The 17,673-nt window shown below is 44.3% G+C and overlaps 1 protein-coding gene across 5 annotated transcripts in view; it reads right to left on the bottom strand.

Moving 5' to 3' along the window:
• Nucleotides 1–17,673, bottom strand: part of ACAD10 (acyl-CoA dehydrogenase family member 10) — a 30,028-nt gene that overhangs the window by 11,968 nt on the left and 387 nt on the right. For 3 of the 5 annotated variants that reach the window (XM_073312268.1, XM_073312273.1, XM_073312270.1), the window contains exons 2-12: nucleotides 16,825–17,022; nucleotides 15,702–15,850; nucleotides 14,450–14,644; nucleotides 11,748–11,906; nucleotides 10,808–10,967; nucleotides 9,083–9,224; nucleotides 7,689–7,757; nucleotides 6,106–6,287; nucleotides 5,054–5,204; nucleotides 3,016–3,161; nucleotides 1,438–1,611 (exon numbers count right to left, since the gene is read on the bottom strand). In XM_073312268.1, the coding sequence (XP_073168369.1) occupies nucleotides 1,438–1,611; nucleotides 3,016–3,161; nucleotides 5,054–5,204; nucleotides 6,106–6,287; nucleotides 7,689–7,757; nucleotides 9,083–9,224; nucleotides 10,808–10,967; nucleotides 11,748–11,906; nucleotides 14,450–14,644; nucleotides 15,702–15,850; nucleotides 16,825–17,011 (1,714 nt within the window). In that variant the 5' untranslated portion in view covers nucleotides 17,012–17,022. Of the gene's footprint in view, nucleotides 1–1,437; nucleotides 1,612–3,015; nucleotides 3,162–5,053; nucleotides 5,205–6,105; nucleotides 6,288–7,688; nucleotides 7,758–9,082; nucleotides 9,225–10,807; nucleotides 10,968–11,747; nucleotides 11,907–14,449; nucleotides 14,645–15,701; nucleotides 15,851–16,824; nucleotides 17,023–17,126; nucleotides 17,270–17,673 lie in introns of all 5 variants that reach the window. The other 2 variants (XM_073312271.1, XM_073312272.1) reach the window with 2 other exon arrangements.

Here is a 17,673-nt window from a genome sequence, read left to right as displayed (position 1 = left end):
TCTGCAGCAGCAGTCACCCCACTTCCCTTCCTCCAAGGCACAGCAGGTCAGGCGTACTCTGAGCTGTGTTTCCTGGTCCTCGACTCGGCACGTGCTCCACTGGTAACAGTGGGCCAGGTGCTGGGTATGGTTAATATTGCTCCCAAAGCTCTTCACAATATACGTGCAGCCTCGCTGAAAACCGGCCAGCTCTGGGGTAGAGGGCAGCAATCAGGCATATGCTAGTGCTCACCTACAGCAGCCCCGCCCAAAAACCACATCAGACTTTGCAATGCAGCAAAAAGCAACAGCTAATAAAACACATCCTTCTCTCCATCTTTGTGTTTGTTTGCAGAAACCACTGCTTTATTACAGATGGATATCTGAGCAAACACAGCCCGCTGCTTGGCATTCGAACTAGCCTCCATTCCAAAGCCTTCCAAGGTCTATGCAAGGGGAGGATTTGTTCTGTAATATTGTTGTGAACTCTCTTTGAATCATAACCTTTTGCCCCTCTCCCACACCTCACAGACATAGAGGAATTAAGTCCCCCATCACTCCTCTGAGGAAGGGTACATTTTCAGGATGGCACCCTTTGGGCCTGAAACTGAAATGCAAGTGCAAATCAGAGTATCATCATCAAGGCAAATCCCAAAGGAACACAGCCTCGCAGACTGTGCCAAATCCGAGTGTGTGCCCCTCCAATTACATTCTTTTTGCAGGCATAGGCTCTACTGGCATGGACTTTGACTATAAAAAGTGGGGGCAGTGCTCAGTCTGACTGTAAAGGTACCCCTGAGCGACTTGCCCATCATCACAAAGAGATTCGGATGCAGAGCTGGGACTTGAACCCAGGTCTCCTGATGTCCAGCTCTAAACTGCGGCCACAAGCAACCTTAGCCCTTCTAGAAAAACCTGCTACATTTGTCCTTCGATCCTGCCACACTGTGTAAGTCACTATTGCCTTCTACTGGCCAGAATTTCAGAGGGGCTCAAAATGTATAGTTATGATGCCCTCTAGGGGTACAATACTGCTACGCAAGCTACTGTACTGACGTCTGTAATTAAAGTCTGAGATCGTTTCCCAGGCTAGTGGTTAAACCCTACTACACTGGTACAGCACTGACATCTCTTCAGTGTGGTTGTGGGTGGACAGTAAGAACATAAGAATGGCCAGACTGGGTCAGACCAAAGGTCCGTCCAGCCAAGTATCTTGTCTACTGACAGTGGCCAGTGCCAGGTGCCCCAGAGGAAATGAACCTAACAGGTAATGATCAAGTGATCTCTCTCCTGCCATCCATCTCCACCCTTGACAAACAGAGGCTAGGAACACCATTCCTGTATCTGTGTTCATGTCACCCTCTAGTAGCTGCAGCATATAGAGGATAGGTAAGCCTCCATCCTAATACATGTGGCATCAATTGAACATTCAGGGGCTGGCTTGTTTCATTTTCTCACCTGTGAGCGAGCGTTTGTACACACCCTGCAAGATCGCGGCCACTCTGAAAAAGGAAAAGGCCATGTAGAAATTCCAGTTCTCGATGGGTGGAATTCCCATGTGCCCACAATACATCTGAAAATATTCCTCTGCTGTGGGAATTCCCAACTGCATTACATCACAGTCCTTCAAACCTGAAAGAGAATCCGGCATAACCATGACTAGGCAGGCGGCGTTCTCAAAGAGAGACAGACAGTTCTACGGATTCCGTTAGTTTCATGACTGGCACACATGCTCAGTGGATAAAGCTATGGCCTTTCTGCTCTCAGGTTCTAAACTCTGGTGTGTCTGAATCATAAGACCACCTATAACCAGGGACAAATTAGCTCTGGAGAGGCTCAGGACTAAGCTAAAATGAGGTGAAGTTACCCTCTGCCTCTAACAGATACTTGAATTTACATTGGCAGAAGAAGACTGACAAGTCTCTATAGGGATTTGGTCTTTAGCAAGGCAGGTAGCATGTGATTGCAATATCTTTATCCCAAACCACTCTTCTTATAAAAAGAACAAAACCACTGCCAGTTATGGTGGTTTCTACTGAATCTGAGTACAAACAGAACTAACTTCCTGCACTAATCACTAACTATTCTGAATGTGTCCTGGGCAGCTTTGAATTTCATCAGGGGCCATTTTTCCTCTGTTAATCTTCTTCCTACTTGACGCAGCAGTAAATTTCTGATCTTTCTAATCTCTGGCTTTGCAATACCACTACTGGTGTGACTCTTTTTTATAAGCCTCTAATTTCATGGAGTTTATAAATGGGACAAAAATCCTTTTGGTCTGAAGCACGGCTCACAGAATTTCAGCCCGAAAGAAAAGATCTTTGCTTCAATCCATTTTTGCAGAAAATGACTTCCAGAGTTTTAAGATGACTTTGGTTTTGATAAAGACAGAGCAACAGGGATGGGGGAAGGAGGGGGGGATCAAAACCTTTTTTATTTTAAGTGGCATTTACAATCTGCAAACCAAGGTTTTCCTCAAATCCTTCATGCTGCTGGCCCCAACACCTGTATTTTCTAGTCCCATGTTGCTTTGGGGCTAAATACAGAGACATCACATCACAAAGCAGAGTGGTGACAGTTGCTCTCTCAATGGTTCCGCAACCAGAACAATGACAGGAATACTGTGTTCACTTCTGGGCACCTTCATATTAAAAGGATACTGACAAACAGAAGGAAGTTCAAAGAACAGTAACAAAAAATGTTAGGGGGTTGGAAGGATTGAGTACTGAGAAGATTAGAAGGGCTAAATATTTTCAGCGAGGCTAAGCAATTGGACACAAGAATCAACTATACATATCTGAAGATGTTAACACCAAGGAGAGAAGAGGATTCTTTAGGGAGGTAAGAAAAGGTAGAGGTGGGAGTGATGGGATGAGACAAGAAAGGGAGCCCTTGTCTGAAGCACTGAGTCAAATTTCCAGCTGAGCACCCTTCACAATGTCCTGGCAGTTTCTAAACAATGTTTCCCAGCTCTTTATTTGTAAAACGTTCAAAATAGGAAGCAAATTGTGTGTTCCCCAGGAGGACACATTGTACCTTTCAATATATCAAAGTGAGAAGGCAGATAGTGGGCCATGCAGTTGTACGCCACATCTGAGATGGGATCTCCTAAGGTAGAAAGTTCCCAGTCGAGGACAGCAAGGACTTCTGGACCCTCTGGATGAAAAATCAGGTTATCCAGCCTGGATCAGAAAGGGGAAGGGTTTAGATAAGTCCTAAGAGAAAAAACACTCATCAGAGGGAGATGCTTTCCTGACAATCGCTTAGTTTCAGTTAAACAAGTGACCTGGAACTCTGTGCTAGCTGGGGGATCGATTCCCTATCACTAGCTCCCTTGGGAGGGCTGTGGAAGCGGAGAGCTCAGCTCTGGAAAGTGATGGACAGAAGAGGCTTATGTTGTTCAACCTTCTGGCTGGTTAACTGTGAACTGACGTGGTTTAAAAAATAAACAAGACAGTTTAGGATCTCAGATTATTAACAGAAACTATGGTACGTGCCAACTGGAAAATGACAGACTTCAGGTCAATTTCAAAATGGATTTATTGGTCACTTTAAGCCAACACTTGTCATTTGTTATTGATTCAAGATCCCAAACTGTTGTCTGCTGACTTTTTGTGTGGTGTAGAGGCTTCCAAGAGTTTGCACAGAGGTTGGCTATGATATGGGGGTGTGAAAGGCTCCTGCTGAGATGCAAAGAACGCATTCACTCCACTCCCAAATGGGAGTTTTATTGGTGAAGGAAACTGTAATGCTTCATGCCTGGATGAGTTAGTGATCTGCCATTTGGATCCATCATGCAGCATCAGAAATGCAAAGGAAGAGCCATGAGCTCCCCTAATCCAGGTCCTTGCCAGGCAAGCGAATGAGAGCTGTCTGCAAGGCTGGATGGGAACATCCAAGAGGTATAATTAGTCACAATGGGATGATATTAAGACAGGGGAGAGTCGGACGGATTAGAGTAGGATACTCTACTGGAGGGGAAAGGTAGGAGCAGAGCAGTCAGGTCATTGCTGCTTATTTATTTATAGACTGCATGCCACTTCCCAGGCACTTAGAACTAGGAATGATTTATAGGGGCCAATCCTGCCCTGGCTCCCAGGGCACAGACTACATGGGAGATAACAGGTCCTTTCCAGCCCTAATTTCTACAGGTTAGAGGAGAAGCTCCTATAGTTGGATTGTAAGCTCTTTGGGGCTTTGTTCTGAGTTTGTACAGAGTCAAGCACAAGGGGTTCTGGTCCATGACTAGGGCTCCTAAGCACTACGGTAATACAAATAATAAATAACAATAATTGTTCAGCCAGTAGATTGAAGTATTACAGAGAGGTAGCTGTGTCATGCTCCAGCAGACGGCAGTGGTGCACAGATCTGCAGGCCAGCCTATCCCCTTTGACCTTTTAAAGAGACAAATGTAGTTCATGCTCCAGGCAATTTTTTTAGCTCATGATGAAAGTAGTTCTCACCAGTCAGAATTTTGACCTCCCCACCTGCATCCATCGTATTACTGAAGGGTGATCTCCTTTGTAATACTGTGGCATTAGCTCACCCGCTGCCAGACAGGCAAGGCTCCATCAGAAACACGGATCTAGGTAAACTCTCACTATTTTACACTTCACATCACAAGGTTCTTTCTCTCACTGCTAAGAGTGAGGCAGAAAACATCATCTAATCCCCAATGTTATGTCTCAATTAAGCTGAGATCAGCAATGGTGCCGCTTTGCAGTGGCTGAGTCCGAAAGAGAATCCAAACTGCTGATCCAAAAGCAAAGCTGGGACTAGAACCCAGGTGTCCTGACTTCTAGTTCCCTAAATTACTAGATTGCACTCCTCTGCACCAGAACACACACTGCTTTAATCTGCTACAAATGCACTAGGCAGAGGCAATGGGGAGCGAAATGCTGCATGGAGCTCTTGTGAGCTCTCAGAACAGAACTGCTGAACAGAGCAGAGCTTCAGCTTCCTTTTCAAATATCACTGGAGCATCGTGCTGGGGGGTTCTCGGAGATCCCCCTTTCTTCCTCCCTAGGTAACACAGAGTGCCTTGTCCAAATGGGTGCTGGCAAACAGCTAGTACCTGAAATCTCCATGCACAACTGTGGTCTTCTGGTTCCCTGGGAGATGCAATGGGAGCCACTCAATGAGTCTCTCCATGGCAGGAATAGTGTGGGTTTCTGTGGCTCGATACTGCTTCGTCCAGGTTTGAACTTGCCGTTGAACATAGTTACCTAAAGCCAAGGGAATTAAGTCTCTGGGGTATAGTTCCAAATAAAAGGAGGCCTTTGAAAATAACCACAAAAGAGCTGCATCTGGAAACAGTCTAACCACCAAAAACAAAGCCAGTCTCCGTCCAACCAGACAAACGTACACTTCTCCAAGAGAGCGTTTGGCTGCAGCCATGGGCCACAATCAGTCCCAGAATAATTGGGCAGAACTCCCAGCAGCCCAGAAGATTTGCCTGCTTCTGCTCAGGCTGCCTTTGGTCCTGTAAGTCTGGTGAAGCAGAAATAGCCGTCACCTTTTTTACACCTGGCAGCTTTAAGGGGCAGGATAGGTAGAGCATCATGTAGATTGGCTTATGATGAGATGGTCACCCAAGTCATGTTTTGTTGCTGTCTCAAGAAGGGAGTCTCCTCCTCTACTACAGGTACCCCCCTGGTTTGGGTTAAGGACCCTGTCTGGGCACTGCATCGTTTCCTGGCAGGGGATGGATTAGATATTCCAACTGGCTACAAATAACTGGGATCCTAAACAAAAACTATAATTCCAACAACGGCCAAATCCTGGCGCAGCTGCTCAGCAGGACCCCTCTGCCCCCAGAGGCGGCTCTGCGAGAGGTACTATTGAACCTCTGGGGCAGGATCTGAGGGAGCCCAGTCACGATGATAGCAAACAAATTACTGGCAGGAAGGGCCAATGGGAGGAAGTTCTGGAGACTACTTCCAAAAAACACTGACTCCTGGAGGATCTCAAGCCACTTTTCCATGCACCCTTGACTGGCCTGAGGCTCCGTCATGCTGCTGGACAGCTCCCCTTCCCCACCACTGCCCTAAGGATTTGGCCTTATGTGACCACACCCCTTTAAAAACTAACACACAGGAAGAGTATGACAGCAAATTTCCTTCTCACCATGCTTCCCATAATCCTCCAGTCCAGCCGCTTTGAGGTCTACTCTATGGATTTTACAAAGGACTTTGTTCATAGCCATGTAAGTAGCCCTCCGCTGGCCAGGGTCCAGGCCAGGAAGAGAGGGGTCCTTGTAGATGTGGCCAGTGCAGTATTCCATCAGATAGAATGGGGTGCCAATGACACTAGAATGACAGAATTGAAACAACTGTATATCAGTGACAGGCCTCAGAGATGAGTGGAATATTCCTGCATCTATTGCATCAGTGTATAGAAGTTATTGCCAAGTCTGAACATGCTCTAATTCTCGGATTTGTTCTGTGCAGAGCACAGTGTTTATGCCTAACGAACAAAAATCAGAATAGTTATAATAAATAACGACAGAACTCAGTTAACCATTAGAACCATCTGATGTAAATATCACTACAAAACAAAAGTGCAATTAAGGTTAGAAACGTGATTATGTAAAAATAATGCCTCTCTCAACAGAGGGGCTGACTTTAGGATCAGAAGCAAGTTTGTGCTACTGTTTACACCTATTAGTCTTGCAAAATCAGCACAGCAATGGGAGAGGGAGACGGATTCTATTCCTTTTTATGCAAGAGCCTGTAAGAATTGTTAACCAAAGTTCCAGTTGCAGAATCTTTGTTGATCATTATGATGATGCAAAAGCCAGAAAGAACTCAGCTTTAGCTCTCCGGGCGAGTATGCAGGTCTGGCAGGTAGAAAAATCATCTTGTTACTTGGAACCTGAGCATATATGATCTGGAACCACACAGGGAGTGCCATTCTGCCATTTTTGCAGTCTCTTTTCAGAGCGTAAGAGCGATTTTAATTAATTGCAAAAATAAAATACTCAAGACACACCCAAAACAAGCTGAATAATAATATGTTATGGTGCTTTGCACTTCTATAACCTCTTTCATCTGGAGAATTCAAAGTGCTTCACAATAATTATTAGTTAAGCCACAAAAGCCCTTTGTGAGGTAAGGACAAGGGATACATAGGTGAAGCATCATCCACCACTGAATTACAGCAACTTCCAGGGCAGATCATGGCAGCTGTTTAACAGCACCTAGCAATGCTATAGAATAGAGTGGGAAACAAAATTCATATACCCAACTGGCAGGCAGAATGGAATTATCTGAGTGGAAACTGGGTCAGAACACCTAATTAACACCACTATTTTTGCAAGAAGTGCGAGGGGATCATTAGAGGCCAGAAACAGGCAGGACCATCCAAAACACAAATGCCCAATATTTCAACATATCTGCAGTAAGACATTCTCCACTGGCCACACAAACCATGCCTTTTACCTGTCTCCTCCACAAACCGCCAAGACAGGGGTCCTTCCTCCTGGGTTGGGTTCAACACTTCTTCACAGGTCTGACACGGTCACTGAAGTTACTGCACCTTTGCTGTTTCTTTCCACATGAACAGTTCTATCTATCTAACAAGGTTTTTCTACAGCTTCTGTCACCTTTGAGTCTGACAGCTGCCTCCTCCTCTGCTCTGCTATAAACTGGGAGTGGAAGTGTCTAACAACTGTCACTTACTTTTGATGTAAATTGGAAAAAAAAAATTACCTTGAATCTTCACAGAGTGAGAGCACTTTAGGAACAGGAACTCCGGCCTCAGCAAGAGCCTTCAGTACCCTGCCAGGACAAGCAACCCAGAGAGACTTTGTCAGGAGAGAAAGAATTGATCATTTTTTGCCTGCCGTATTGGTGGTGTTAAAAAAGGTGCTGTTCTTGATCTTTAAAATACGATCGTAACATGCTTGATCAGTGGTTCTCCCTTTTGTACTGGTGACCCCTTTCACACAGCAAGCCTGAGTACAACTCCCCCCTTATTAATTAAAACACTATTTTTATATTTATCACTATTAAATGCTGGAGGTGAAGCGAGGCTTGGGGGTAGAGGCTTTCAGCTCACGACCCCCCACATAATAACCTCGTGACCCCCTGAGGGGTCACGACCCCCAGTTTGAGAACCCTGGTGCTAGATGGACATATAGAAATGGAATCATGCTATTAATGTAATATTTAGCATTCATCCCCACTTTATTACTGGCTTACATGTATACAACACCTTTTACCTAGCAGGATCTCAAAACACTTTAACATACATACAGAGAGGAATCACTTCCTCCACCACTGAAATGCAGCCACCTCTGGGGTGGAGCATAACTATTTAAAAGCACACAACATTACCAAAACAATATTTTACAATCCCCTGTCTAAATTGTGAAGTGTATCTATGTGCCACTGCCCCTCTGCTGGACAGAATGTCAGACTTGCCAAGTATGTCACCCTTTCGAGGCCAGAGGCTATACGTCTTAATCCTACTATGGCTACAGGCGATTCTCCTTCACATCAAGTAGGGGTGGGGCGAGACCTGTGGTCTATTCCCGATGAGGACTGTGAAATCTAGACATCCACAGAATCATCATAAAGTGGAGGCACCTTGTGTCCTACTGAAGCTGCAGGGTGAGTTTAACCAGACAGTCTACTTCCAACAAGAGTAATTACATTCTAAGTCAAAGAGGCTACCACCCCACAATGCTTGCAGTGTGCACTCTCAGAGCGCGAATTAGCAGGAGCTCAGTTTTATGCATCATCGTAAAGGAGGCACCACCTGCAGCACAGTGCCTTGTAATGCCATGCCGATTCACTGGGGCAGTATTAACGCAGACTGAACCTCTTGAATCACACGTAGCACTTCCTTAAATGTGCTAAGAGGAATATGCCTGTCACATACACTACAAAAAAGGATCTCTTTCCTTCATGTGTCCTAAGCCTGCCAGTTTCCTACTGACAGCTACTCTCGTGGAGCAGGGCTTGGAATAGAAAAGGTGAGACTGGAAAACAGCACTGTCTACAGGATGTGCACATTTGGAATTGTGTTACAATAATCAGAGAGCACCTATGTTGGCCAGCCAGAACTGGGAACGATTCTGTAGCACACTGTGCCTTTTCACCTGTACTCTCTCTCCACAGCATGAGCAGATGGAAGTAGGCTGCCAGGAGGTTTCTTCCTGAGGACTAAGTTACGATCCCCAAGCTTGATATAGTAAGTGGGGTTAGATTGTCCATGACTGAACTGTCGTAATATCAGAGGACCTGAAAGTTTGAAAAGGAATGATCAATGAAAAGTACAGGAACTGAAATTATTTCTCATCTCTTTCCCATGTTTTATTTTACTCTAAAATGGACAGAGCTAAAGACTGTAATTTGCATCAGCAGAAGACTGAGCACTGCCCCATTGTTATGGAATCAGTATGGGGCCCTATTGAGTGACAGTGGTCACTCTTGGATGGCAGAGGGCCAGAAATCTGCTTGACTTTTGCTCTGTATTTTTTGCCCAGCGCTCCTCCCCAGCTCCTCCCATCAGGAAGTTCTAAGCACAGGTTGTTTCCCAGAGCAAGGGAAAGGAGCTATTATTCTTCATTAATAAGAGCTGAACACTGCAAAGTGTAGAGCTCGCTACAATCGTTTGGGCCTTTGTCACTGAAGACTAGATCACTGCAATAAGTTCTGAATGTGGGGGGAACATCTGAAGACCATTTGGAAACTGCAGCTAGTACAGAACACAGCAGTTTGCTTGAGGCTTAAAGCCCTCTGCCTTGGACTATCTTAAGGTTTTAAAAATACTGCTTTTTAAGCTCCAAACCAATACAGAGCTTTAAAAAAGCGTCAGGTGTGGTTCAGACACGCAAATGCTAGGATTCTGGATTTCTGTAAACGGGTCCTCCAAGCCCTACTCAAAAGGATAATTGTCAAGCAGCAGAAATTCAACATATAAAGTTTTTCAAGCCGAATGTCAAAAGAAATATTTTCATTATTTGTTTTTAAATATAAAGGTGGGTTTTGTAGAAATTTAGTTAAATATTACCCATGCAATGCTTGCCACCCAAAAGTTGCACAACTGTGCTAGTGCAAGAAAACCCAGAAATGAAACTGACTAGAAACCAACGTTAACTGATCTATTTTCATTGTCCAAGCAGAAGGAAGTATGCAAGTAAACAAATAGCATGAATAATGAAAAGGAAACTAGATCTGTTGAATTCTCTCTCTTTAAATAATCTTAGTAGTTATTAATAGTCCAGATATGGTACTTTCTTGTATTGAAACATGACTTTGAATCTGACATTGTTGCTTTAAAACTTGACCTAATCCAATACTTTAATTTCTAGACTTTTTAGACGATGAGGTGTTTACATTGTGGTCCTAAATGGCTATGTAATACCTGTGTGCCTGAGGCAGCAGCTGGAATCTCCTGGCAGAGAAGTGACCTCCTGCCAGGGAGCAACATTCACTGGCTTTTACCAATTTTACAAGTGTTGGAGAAGAACCACTATAAACAACAAATGCCTTTTAAGAAAGATGCAATGTCTAGAAGCTTTTGGTCAGGGAGCACAATGCTACACAATACAGATACTCACTGTATAGGCAGATGCATGGGCATAGAATTCAGCATAGTCACAGAGTAGGTTTTCCTCTAACTATCCAGGTAAATACCAATAACAATGTTTTAAACAGTCTAGCATTTCACAAAGAGCTTGGAAAGGTACCTAAACAATGAGAGTGGCTTTGCAGTAGTTGATACTATTTTTTTAAAAGTCTTTTTGTCTTATGCTGGAAAGAGCCAACAGACCCAGAATATGTGACCTTTAAAGTTGTAAAGTATAAAAGAGCTAAAATACCGGTTGTCTGGCCACCTAGGACCTCTTCCAGGTACTTCTGTAGGGGACCTTTTGGAATTTCCATTGTTGGTCTCACTAAGCGAGTCTGTGGAACAAATCCTCGCAAAGGGAAGCCCAAGTAGGTTTCTAACTCTTTGAGAGCTGCTTCTGGGTCATCAACCTGATACCGGCGAGAAAAAGTTGTATGATAAATAGCTAATTAGATTCTGATCTCTTGGCAAAGACAGGGCTCTGCATCCTTGTGACTGCTCTGTAGCATCTACTATGACATTATACCAAAGGTAGCACCAACACTGCCTTCCCTCTCCTGATCTAAGCAGCTACATTTTGCCTGGTTTCTGTCCAAGGGGAAGGGGAAGCAATTCCAATGGGGAGAGGATGATCATATTGCAAGCACAAGCTGCGATCACAGTGGGACAGGCAGAGGGAGGTCAGAACTCAGTCCATCAAGGAGTCCCATCCTTACCCTTCCACCTCCTCACCATCGTTTGGAAGTTAGCCAACCCCAGGTGACATGTACATGAGGTTTATCTAGCTTCCACAGGGCTAGTTAATGAAGCCTCACAATCCCATGTTTGGCAGGTGTCATTACTGCTGTTTAACAGATGGAGAACCGAGGTGCACAGGGAGGGAGGAGTGACTTGCCCAAGGCCCACAGGGAGTTGGTGGCAGAGCTGGACATGGAACCCTGCAATCTTGGCATCCACAGTTACCCCTGCATTAACCCTGTGGTTATTTGGCTTACTGGTGTCATGCAGGACAATGGACATGTTCAATGCGTGAAGCATGGCAATCTGTATCGAATGCCACTGTGTGAAAATATTAAACACATTCATGTCAAATGCAGAATTTGGATTTAGAAACCAAACCAAAATATTTAAGACAATAAATGTTCTACCAACAACTGTCCCTATGCACCCCTGAGGGTGCTGCTTTGTACCTTCACTGTGTTAATGCCAAGCTGAGCGGCTGCTTTCAAGTTCTGCCCAATATCATCAAGGAAGATGGATTCCTTTGGCTGAACACCCAAGCGCTCCAAGCATAATGTATAGATACGAGGGTCTGGTTTGCATATCCCTTCCCGGCAAGATTCAATTACCTATGACAACATACGATCAAGACAGGTATGCACAAGGCCACTGTAATTCTCGTTCATGAATATCAGGACAGTTCTGGACATGGAGGACACAAGTATGAATGAGCGTGTGACTAACATGCAGTGCAATAAATGAAACAAAGGACCACAAGACTGCTGCACAAACCTAAACAGTGGTAGAGCGGGACTGGTAGAGAGGCTATGACCTAATCTGATGAATCATTGTTCTGCAGACATATTGCCTCAGCTATGATCTTGTCAGATCAACCAAGCTAAGCAGGGTCAAGTCAGTACTTGGATGGGAGGCCTTCAGGGAATCCTCATGGTGCAGGTGACTCCATAGGTGGCACTCTTTCCCTAGTCAGTACTACACCAATCCTTTGATCTTGTGCTAAAGGCGGGTGGAACTCCTGGAAGTGTCATCTTGCAGCTGAAATGCAAAACTGCGGTCTTGACTGTTATGCTCATCAGCCATCCCTACTCAATTTTCACAATAGTAAAGATGTTAACCCCAATGTCCTGTCCAAATTCCAATTTTGGGAAGTACATACTGTCTCCATAAATACTGCACTTACCACGGGATACAATATTAGCTTAGAAACCACATTGATGGGCACTTTAAAATGAAAAATATCTAAAATACAGACATTTTCCTTAATTTCCTGTCCTAAATTATTGCGTAATATTGCTGTGCATTGTTAAACAGCAACCACATTCCAGGGGGGATGACATTTCACTGCTAGGCGTGTCCTATATACATATATATATATATACAGGGTATGTAGCTATAAAAACGCTTTGAGAATGCTTTGAGATGAAAGATGCCTTTATTATAATAATAATATATTATCTTAATAGATACTGATTTTTCTAGTAAAACACATACAAGGAAAGGTGAACAGAAAATGATCCAACATCCAGATGTTAACAGGATGACTTTAAACAGCCATAACTTTTAAAAACATAGATCTGATTTTCTTCATGTATGAATTGTCTTTCCTTCCTCAGTGAGGGCTATAAAACAAGCCTAAGTTATGAGTGAACTTCTGGAGTTCTGTCAGTGCAAAAATGTGAGTTGGCATATATAGGAAAAGTGTATTGTTAAAAAAAAAAAAGATTTAAAAAAAGAAATTCCTTCCTTACAAAACATCCTAGTGGACTGAAATCCACAGAATTGTACAGTTTTGATTTCCTTTTCCCTCTGCTATTTGCTTCAGTGTTGCGTGTCACTCAGCCAGGCCTGTGACACTATATTTACATGTTTATGAAGTCAGTTTCACAGTCTGGGTCTCCTCATATACTGTAGTTGGGATTCAACACATACATAGAAAGAATTCTACTCATGGTAGATTTTGTGAAATCGTGTAAAATAAAACTTAAATTGTGTCCAGACTATAAACTGATATGGTCTCTAAATCTAGGTGCAGCAATGACTGTTCCCACACTTAATATGCAAAACGAATTGACACCTGGTGACTAAAGCAAATGCAAGGAAACTGGGAGTATAGTTTCCTGTATAGTTTCGAACGTGCTGAAAACTCAGCCAGATTTAAAATAACTGATCAGCAAAAAAGAATTATTATTAACTTATGTTTAAAAAGAAAAGCCCCAAAGTAAATATACATTGTACCTATCTATGAAGTGAACATGTACACAACTGGCTATCTGAGAGTTGAAGATGAAGCTATTGTGTCTGGAGCATTCAATGACGGAAGATTCCACTGAGCAGTAGAGGAAAGGTTAATCATTTCATATAGAACAGACTTAAAGTCTGAACATCAAAGGTTTCAGACTTCACAATGCTGTCCACATTCCTTGCTCACGCTTAGCATCTGTGTTCATATACAGCACAGGAGAGAGAACATTCACTGAAGACAGCCAAAATACTTTACTTTAAAATCCATCCCTCTTGATAAGTCCATGGCAGAGCGAAAAGCTCCCCCGACTAGATTTAAGCTTAGATTCTAGAGCATGAGATGGCAGCATTCCAAAAATAAATTAAATAAATAAATATAAATAAATAGCTTGCTGAATCAGCACCAGCTTGCCTCGTTCAACCTCTGATAAGACCAAAAGCTTGCCCCTGTGTCCCTGGCCAAAATTTCCACTCCTCTCTCCAACTGTTGAGATGGCTGTCTACCTGGCTGCTGTCCACCTCCCCAGATATGACAGCATTTCAGGGGCTGTCTGTATGCAGTGTGTGAAGTACTCTCTGGGACCCTTTGAGATGAACAGAGCTTTGGAACTGTTAGAGCATTCCATCTTCTAAGCCTTTTACAGGCATTATTAGATATGTAATACACTAGCTAATTGTGAGCCTCTTTGTAATGAATCCACTAAATGCACAGGTGGCTGGAGCTCACTCTAACCCTTGCTATGGGCTAGTCACTAGAAGGAGATGCAGCTGAAGACACACCATGTGTTACACTAACACATTATATTACTGTTCTACTATCTTTAATTTGGACCTGCACTTAGAGAATTCTGCTCAGTGCTTTTTATAAATCTAGCTACATAAATGCATTTTTTAATCTGTTCAGCCTTACCACATCAAACTGGTTTCGGTCTAGGGGCAAAAAGCTCACCCCACTGTGAAGGTAGAAGTTGTTGCTTAGAACAGCTGTCTTAAGACCTTCTGCCCGGATACACTCTAATGCTTCAGTCATAATGGGGAGCTGTTTTGACATCTGACTACTGGTTAGGTCAGAGAGAAAGGAGTCCACTGGAACAGAGAAGTTTGCCTAAGAAACAAGAGAAACCCCAACAATGATCAGCAGCAGCAAATGGAAGAAAATGTGAAACTTTGTGCATAGCCTGAGACTGGCTGATCATTTTAACTTATTGCCCCACTTTCTCCTGTAACAGAAGGCAGTCAGCCTAGCTCTCCAGCTAAACTGCTCAAACACAATAAATAAAAGTTCCTTAGGTTACTAATTCTATGAAGGAAGGAAATGAAGAGTTGAGTGTTAAAGAGATGACCCTGGGGAAGAGAAACAACTAGAGACCCTTATTTATTTATATTGCGCTTCCACCATAGCATCAGGGCGGATCACAAATAAAGCCATTCATTACAACTCAGCAATCAGAAAAAGAGCCTTCCTTTTAGACTGATCTGTTTGACAAAAGCTTGGTTGAAAAGCTGAACCTTGCTCCACTACAGACGGAGTATGTTAGCTTCTGGAGCATGGTGCAAGTTCCACTGAAGCTACAGACGCTCCACCAAGAAAGTTGCTTCTAGCCATTAAGAACGTCCCCCTAGGCACTATCAGCAAAAGTCAGTCTCTGCCACCTGGATGATGCCTAAGGAAGGAGGTGATCTTTTTGCTGAGGAGCCTCTACTTCTCTTCTCTCCCTGCTGACCCTTCATCAGAGGCGGATATCACACATCTACAATAGCTCTCATGGCACTGGAAGTGGAAAAACTAAGAAAAAACGCTATGACACAAGGAAGGCAGAAGGGAGGGGACCAGGTTAAGGCAGCCTCTGCTAAAGTAACAGAATAATGACAGCAGTGTAAAAATCCAGATAGACAGATAGAGTGGACAGCTATGTCTCTTAAATGCATGAGAAGATGCTATCGGAAAGTGCATTGTGGACAGAAAAGTCCACACCTGCCCCAGCGCTATACATGAAGCAGCAGTGGAAGCAGTAACAGAACCTTCTACAGACAGGACTCTTTTAAAAATTATCTTTTGTTAGCTCTATGCTTTCTATACAGTTTAATGGATCTGCACAAAACCCCATTCTCCTGTGAGGAATCAGCGAGAATCAAGCAGGAAAGCTGGGAGCTTGGCTTACAATCTCAGAGCACTGCTGTCCAAATTCGTGCAAGAACTCCACTGATGTCAGCTCCCCTCTCATGTACCTCAGCCAGGGCCTGTTCTCCCCTCCAGATATTAAGGCTTGTTTGATTGTGCCACGTGGAATACGATTCCGCACCTCCCATTCTAAATAAAGGAAGGTAGCAGAGTGAGGAGACAGCACTTATAACATTGTCAGGAGTGGGAAAGCCCTAATGGATAAGGCTGTGATTCCGTCACAGAGGTTGCGGAAGTCACAGATTCCATGACCTCAGGCTGGTCCTGGGGAACGCCGGAGCAGCGGTCCCGGGGCCAGCTGCACCAGCCACTGCGCAGGTGGCGCCAGGCAGCTGGCCCGGCAAGTGCCCGAGCAGCGGGTGCCTGGGAGTAGTTAGCGCCCGTGGCCAATGCAGGGGCTAGCCATCAGAAGCAGTGGAGCCCTGGGGCCCCAGGAGCTGTTAAGTTTTACTCAGAGGTATTTATATACTAAAGGTCATGGACAGGTCATGGGCCGTCAATTTTCATTTATTTCCTGTGACCTGTCCATGACTTTTACTAAAAATACCAGTGACTAAATCTTAGCCTTACTAATGGAACTGAAATCCCTCAAGACTAGTTGGCATTACTATAAAGTCTAGCACAGAAAAGGCAATATTAGCATTCATGAAAGGTGCTGAACTGACAACCCGGGTGTCTGATGTCCTCTATGCACCCATAGAAGAGATACAGTAACAGTTTCCCCCAAGCCATCCTGCCAACGTGCCTCAATCCTGTACTAGAGGGTAAAAGGATTAGTTCATTTTCATAGAGTAGTCGGAAGCACTACAGGACAGTTTAATCCTCACACCCCCCCCAACCCTTGACCTCCCACCTGCAAATGCCAACAAGATTGCCAACTATGTCAACTTTAATAGTTTTGATGATGTGTATGAGTGTTCACTGGGAATTGGAACCACCACCATCATGTCATGTAAGTCCCCAAAGAGGAAGTAAAGTTGACCATCACTGTATTGGAAACACCAATAAGAGTTATAAATAAATGTGAAATATACTTATATTAAATGCACGAAAAGGTCACTAGTCAGCTACTCCAGTCAACATGTCCAGTCAAAAATACTCACCTACAGCCATCCGGTAAGGGGAAGGGAGAAGAACTCCCCCCATGTCAAAGATTACAGCTTTATAGAGACTTGATCCTGAATGCCTCCACTGTACCAAACTTGGAGGTTTGTATCGTACGTGCTTTAGGATTCCTGATGTTCTGGCACATTGGAAATAAGAGGCTTGGATAAACCTCCTAAGGCCCATTCTGCAAAACTCTGTGTGGGGAAGGGAATGTTTTAGAGACATATATTTAGGGTTCTCTGGCTTCTTCTTCAGATTATAAGTAGTTGCACTGAGCTCTTTGTATAACACCACTTACACTTTGGACTGAGTTCAAGCGTAGTATCAATTTTATTAGTATCACAGTTTTATTACGCACTGTTCTAAGGTGCCCATCACAACACTATTTGAGCACGTGTAACATACAGGCTCCGGACAGGTGATCATGTTGCCCTCCAGCTGCTGGTCCATGGGAAAGATAAGGGAGACAGTGTGCAGGAATCTCACCCAAGCAGGTGGCCCCGTGTCAAAGTGATACAGCAACTTCGCACGGCAGCTGACACAATTACACAATTTCCCCTCTACTGTGCCGTCCCAGAGCCCACAAACCCTTGTTCATGCTGCTCAATTCTACCCTCACCACACCTGAGCCCGAGGAGGAAATTTACCTGGGGCACCATCCCTAAGCAAGGCCCCACTCCATTCCCCCCAAGTCCCTTCCCCACCTTGCACCCAGCCTCCCCCGACAAAGCCCAGCCGTGTCCCCCCAAGGCCCACCCCCCTGTGCCCCCAGCCTCCCCCCAAGGTCCACCCCCCTGTGCCCCCCACAAAGCCCAGCCATGTCCCCCCAAGGTCCCCCCTGTGCC

This window comes from Lepidochelys kempii, chromosome 15 (assembly GCF_965140265.1).
Source record: "Lepidochelys kempii isolate rLepKem1 chromosome 15, rLepKem1.hap2, whole genome shotgun sequence".
Taxonomy (NCBI): Eukaryota; Metazoa; Chordata; order Testudines; family Cheloniidae; genus Lepidochelys; species Lepidochelys kempii.
This window is presented reverse-complemented; position numbering and strand designations above follow the sequence as displayed.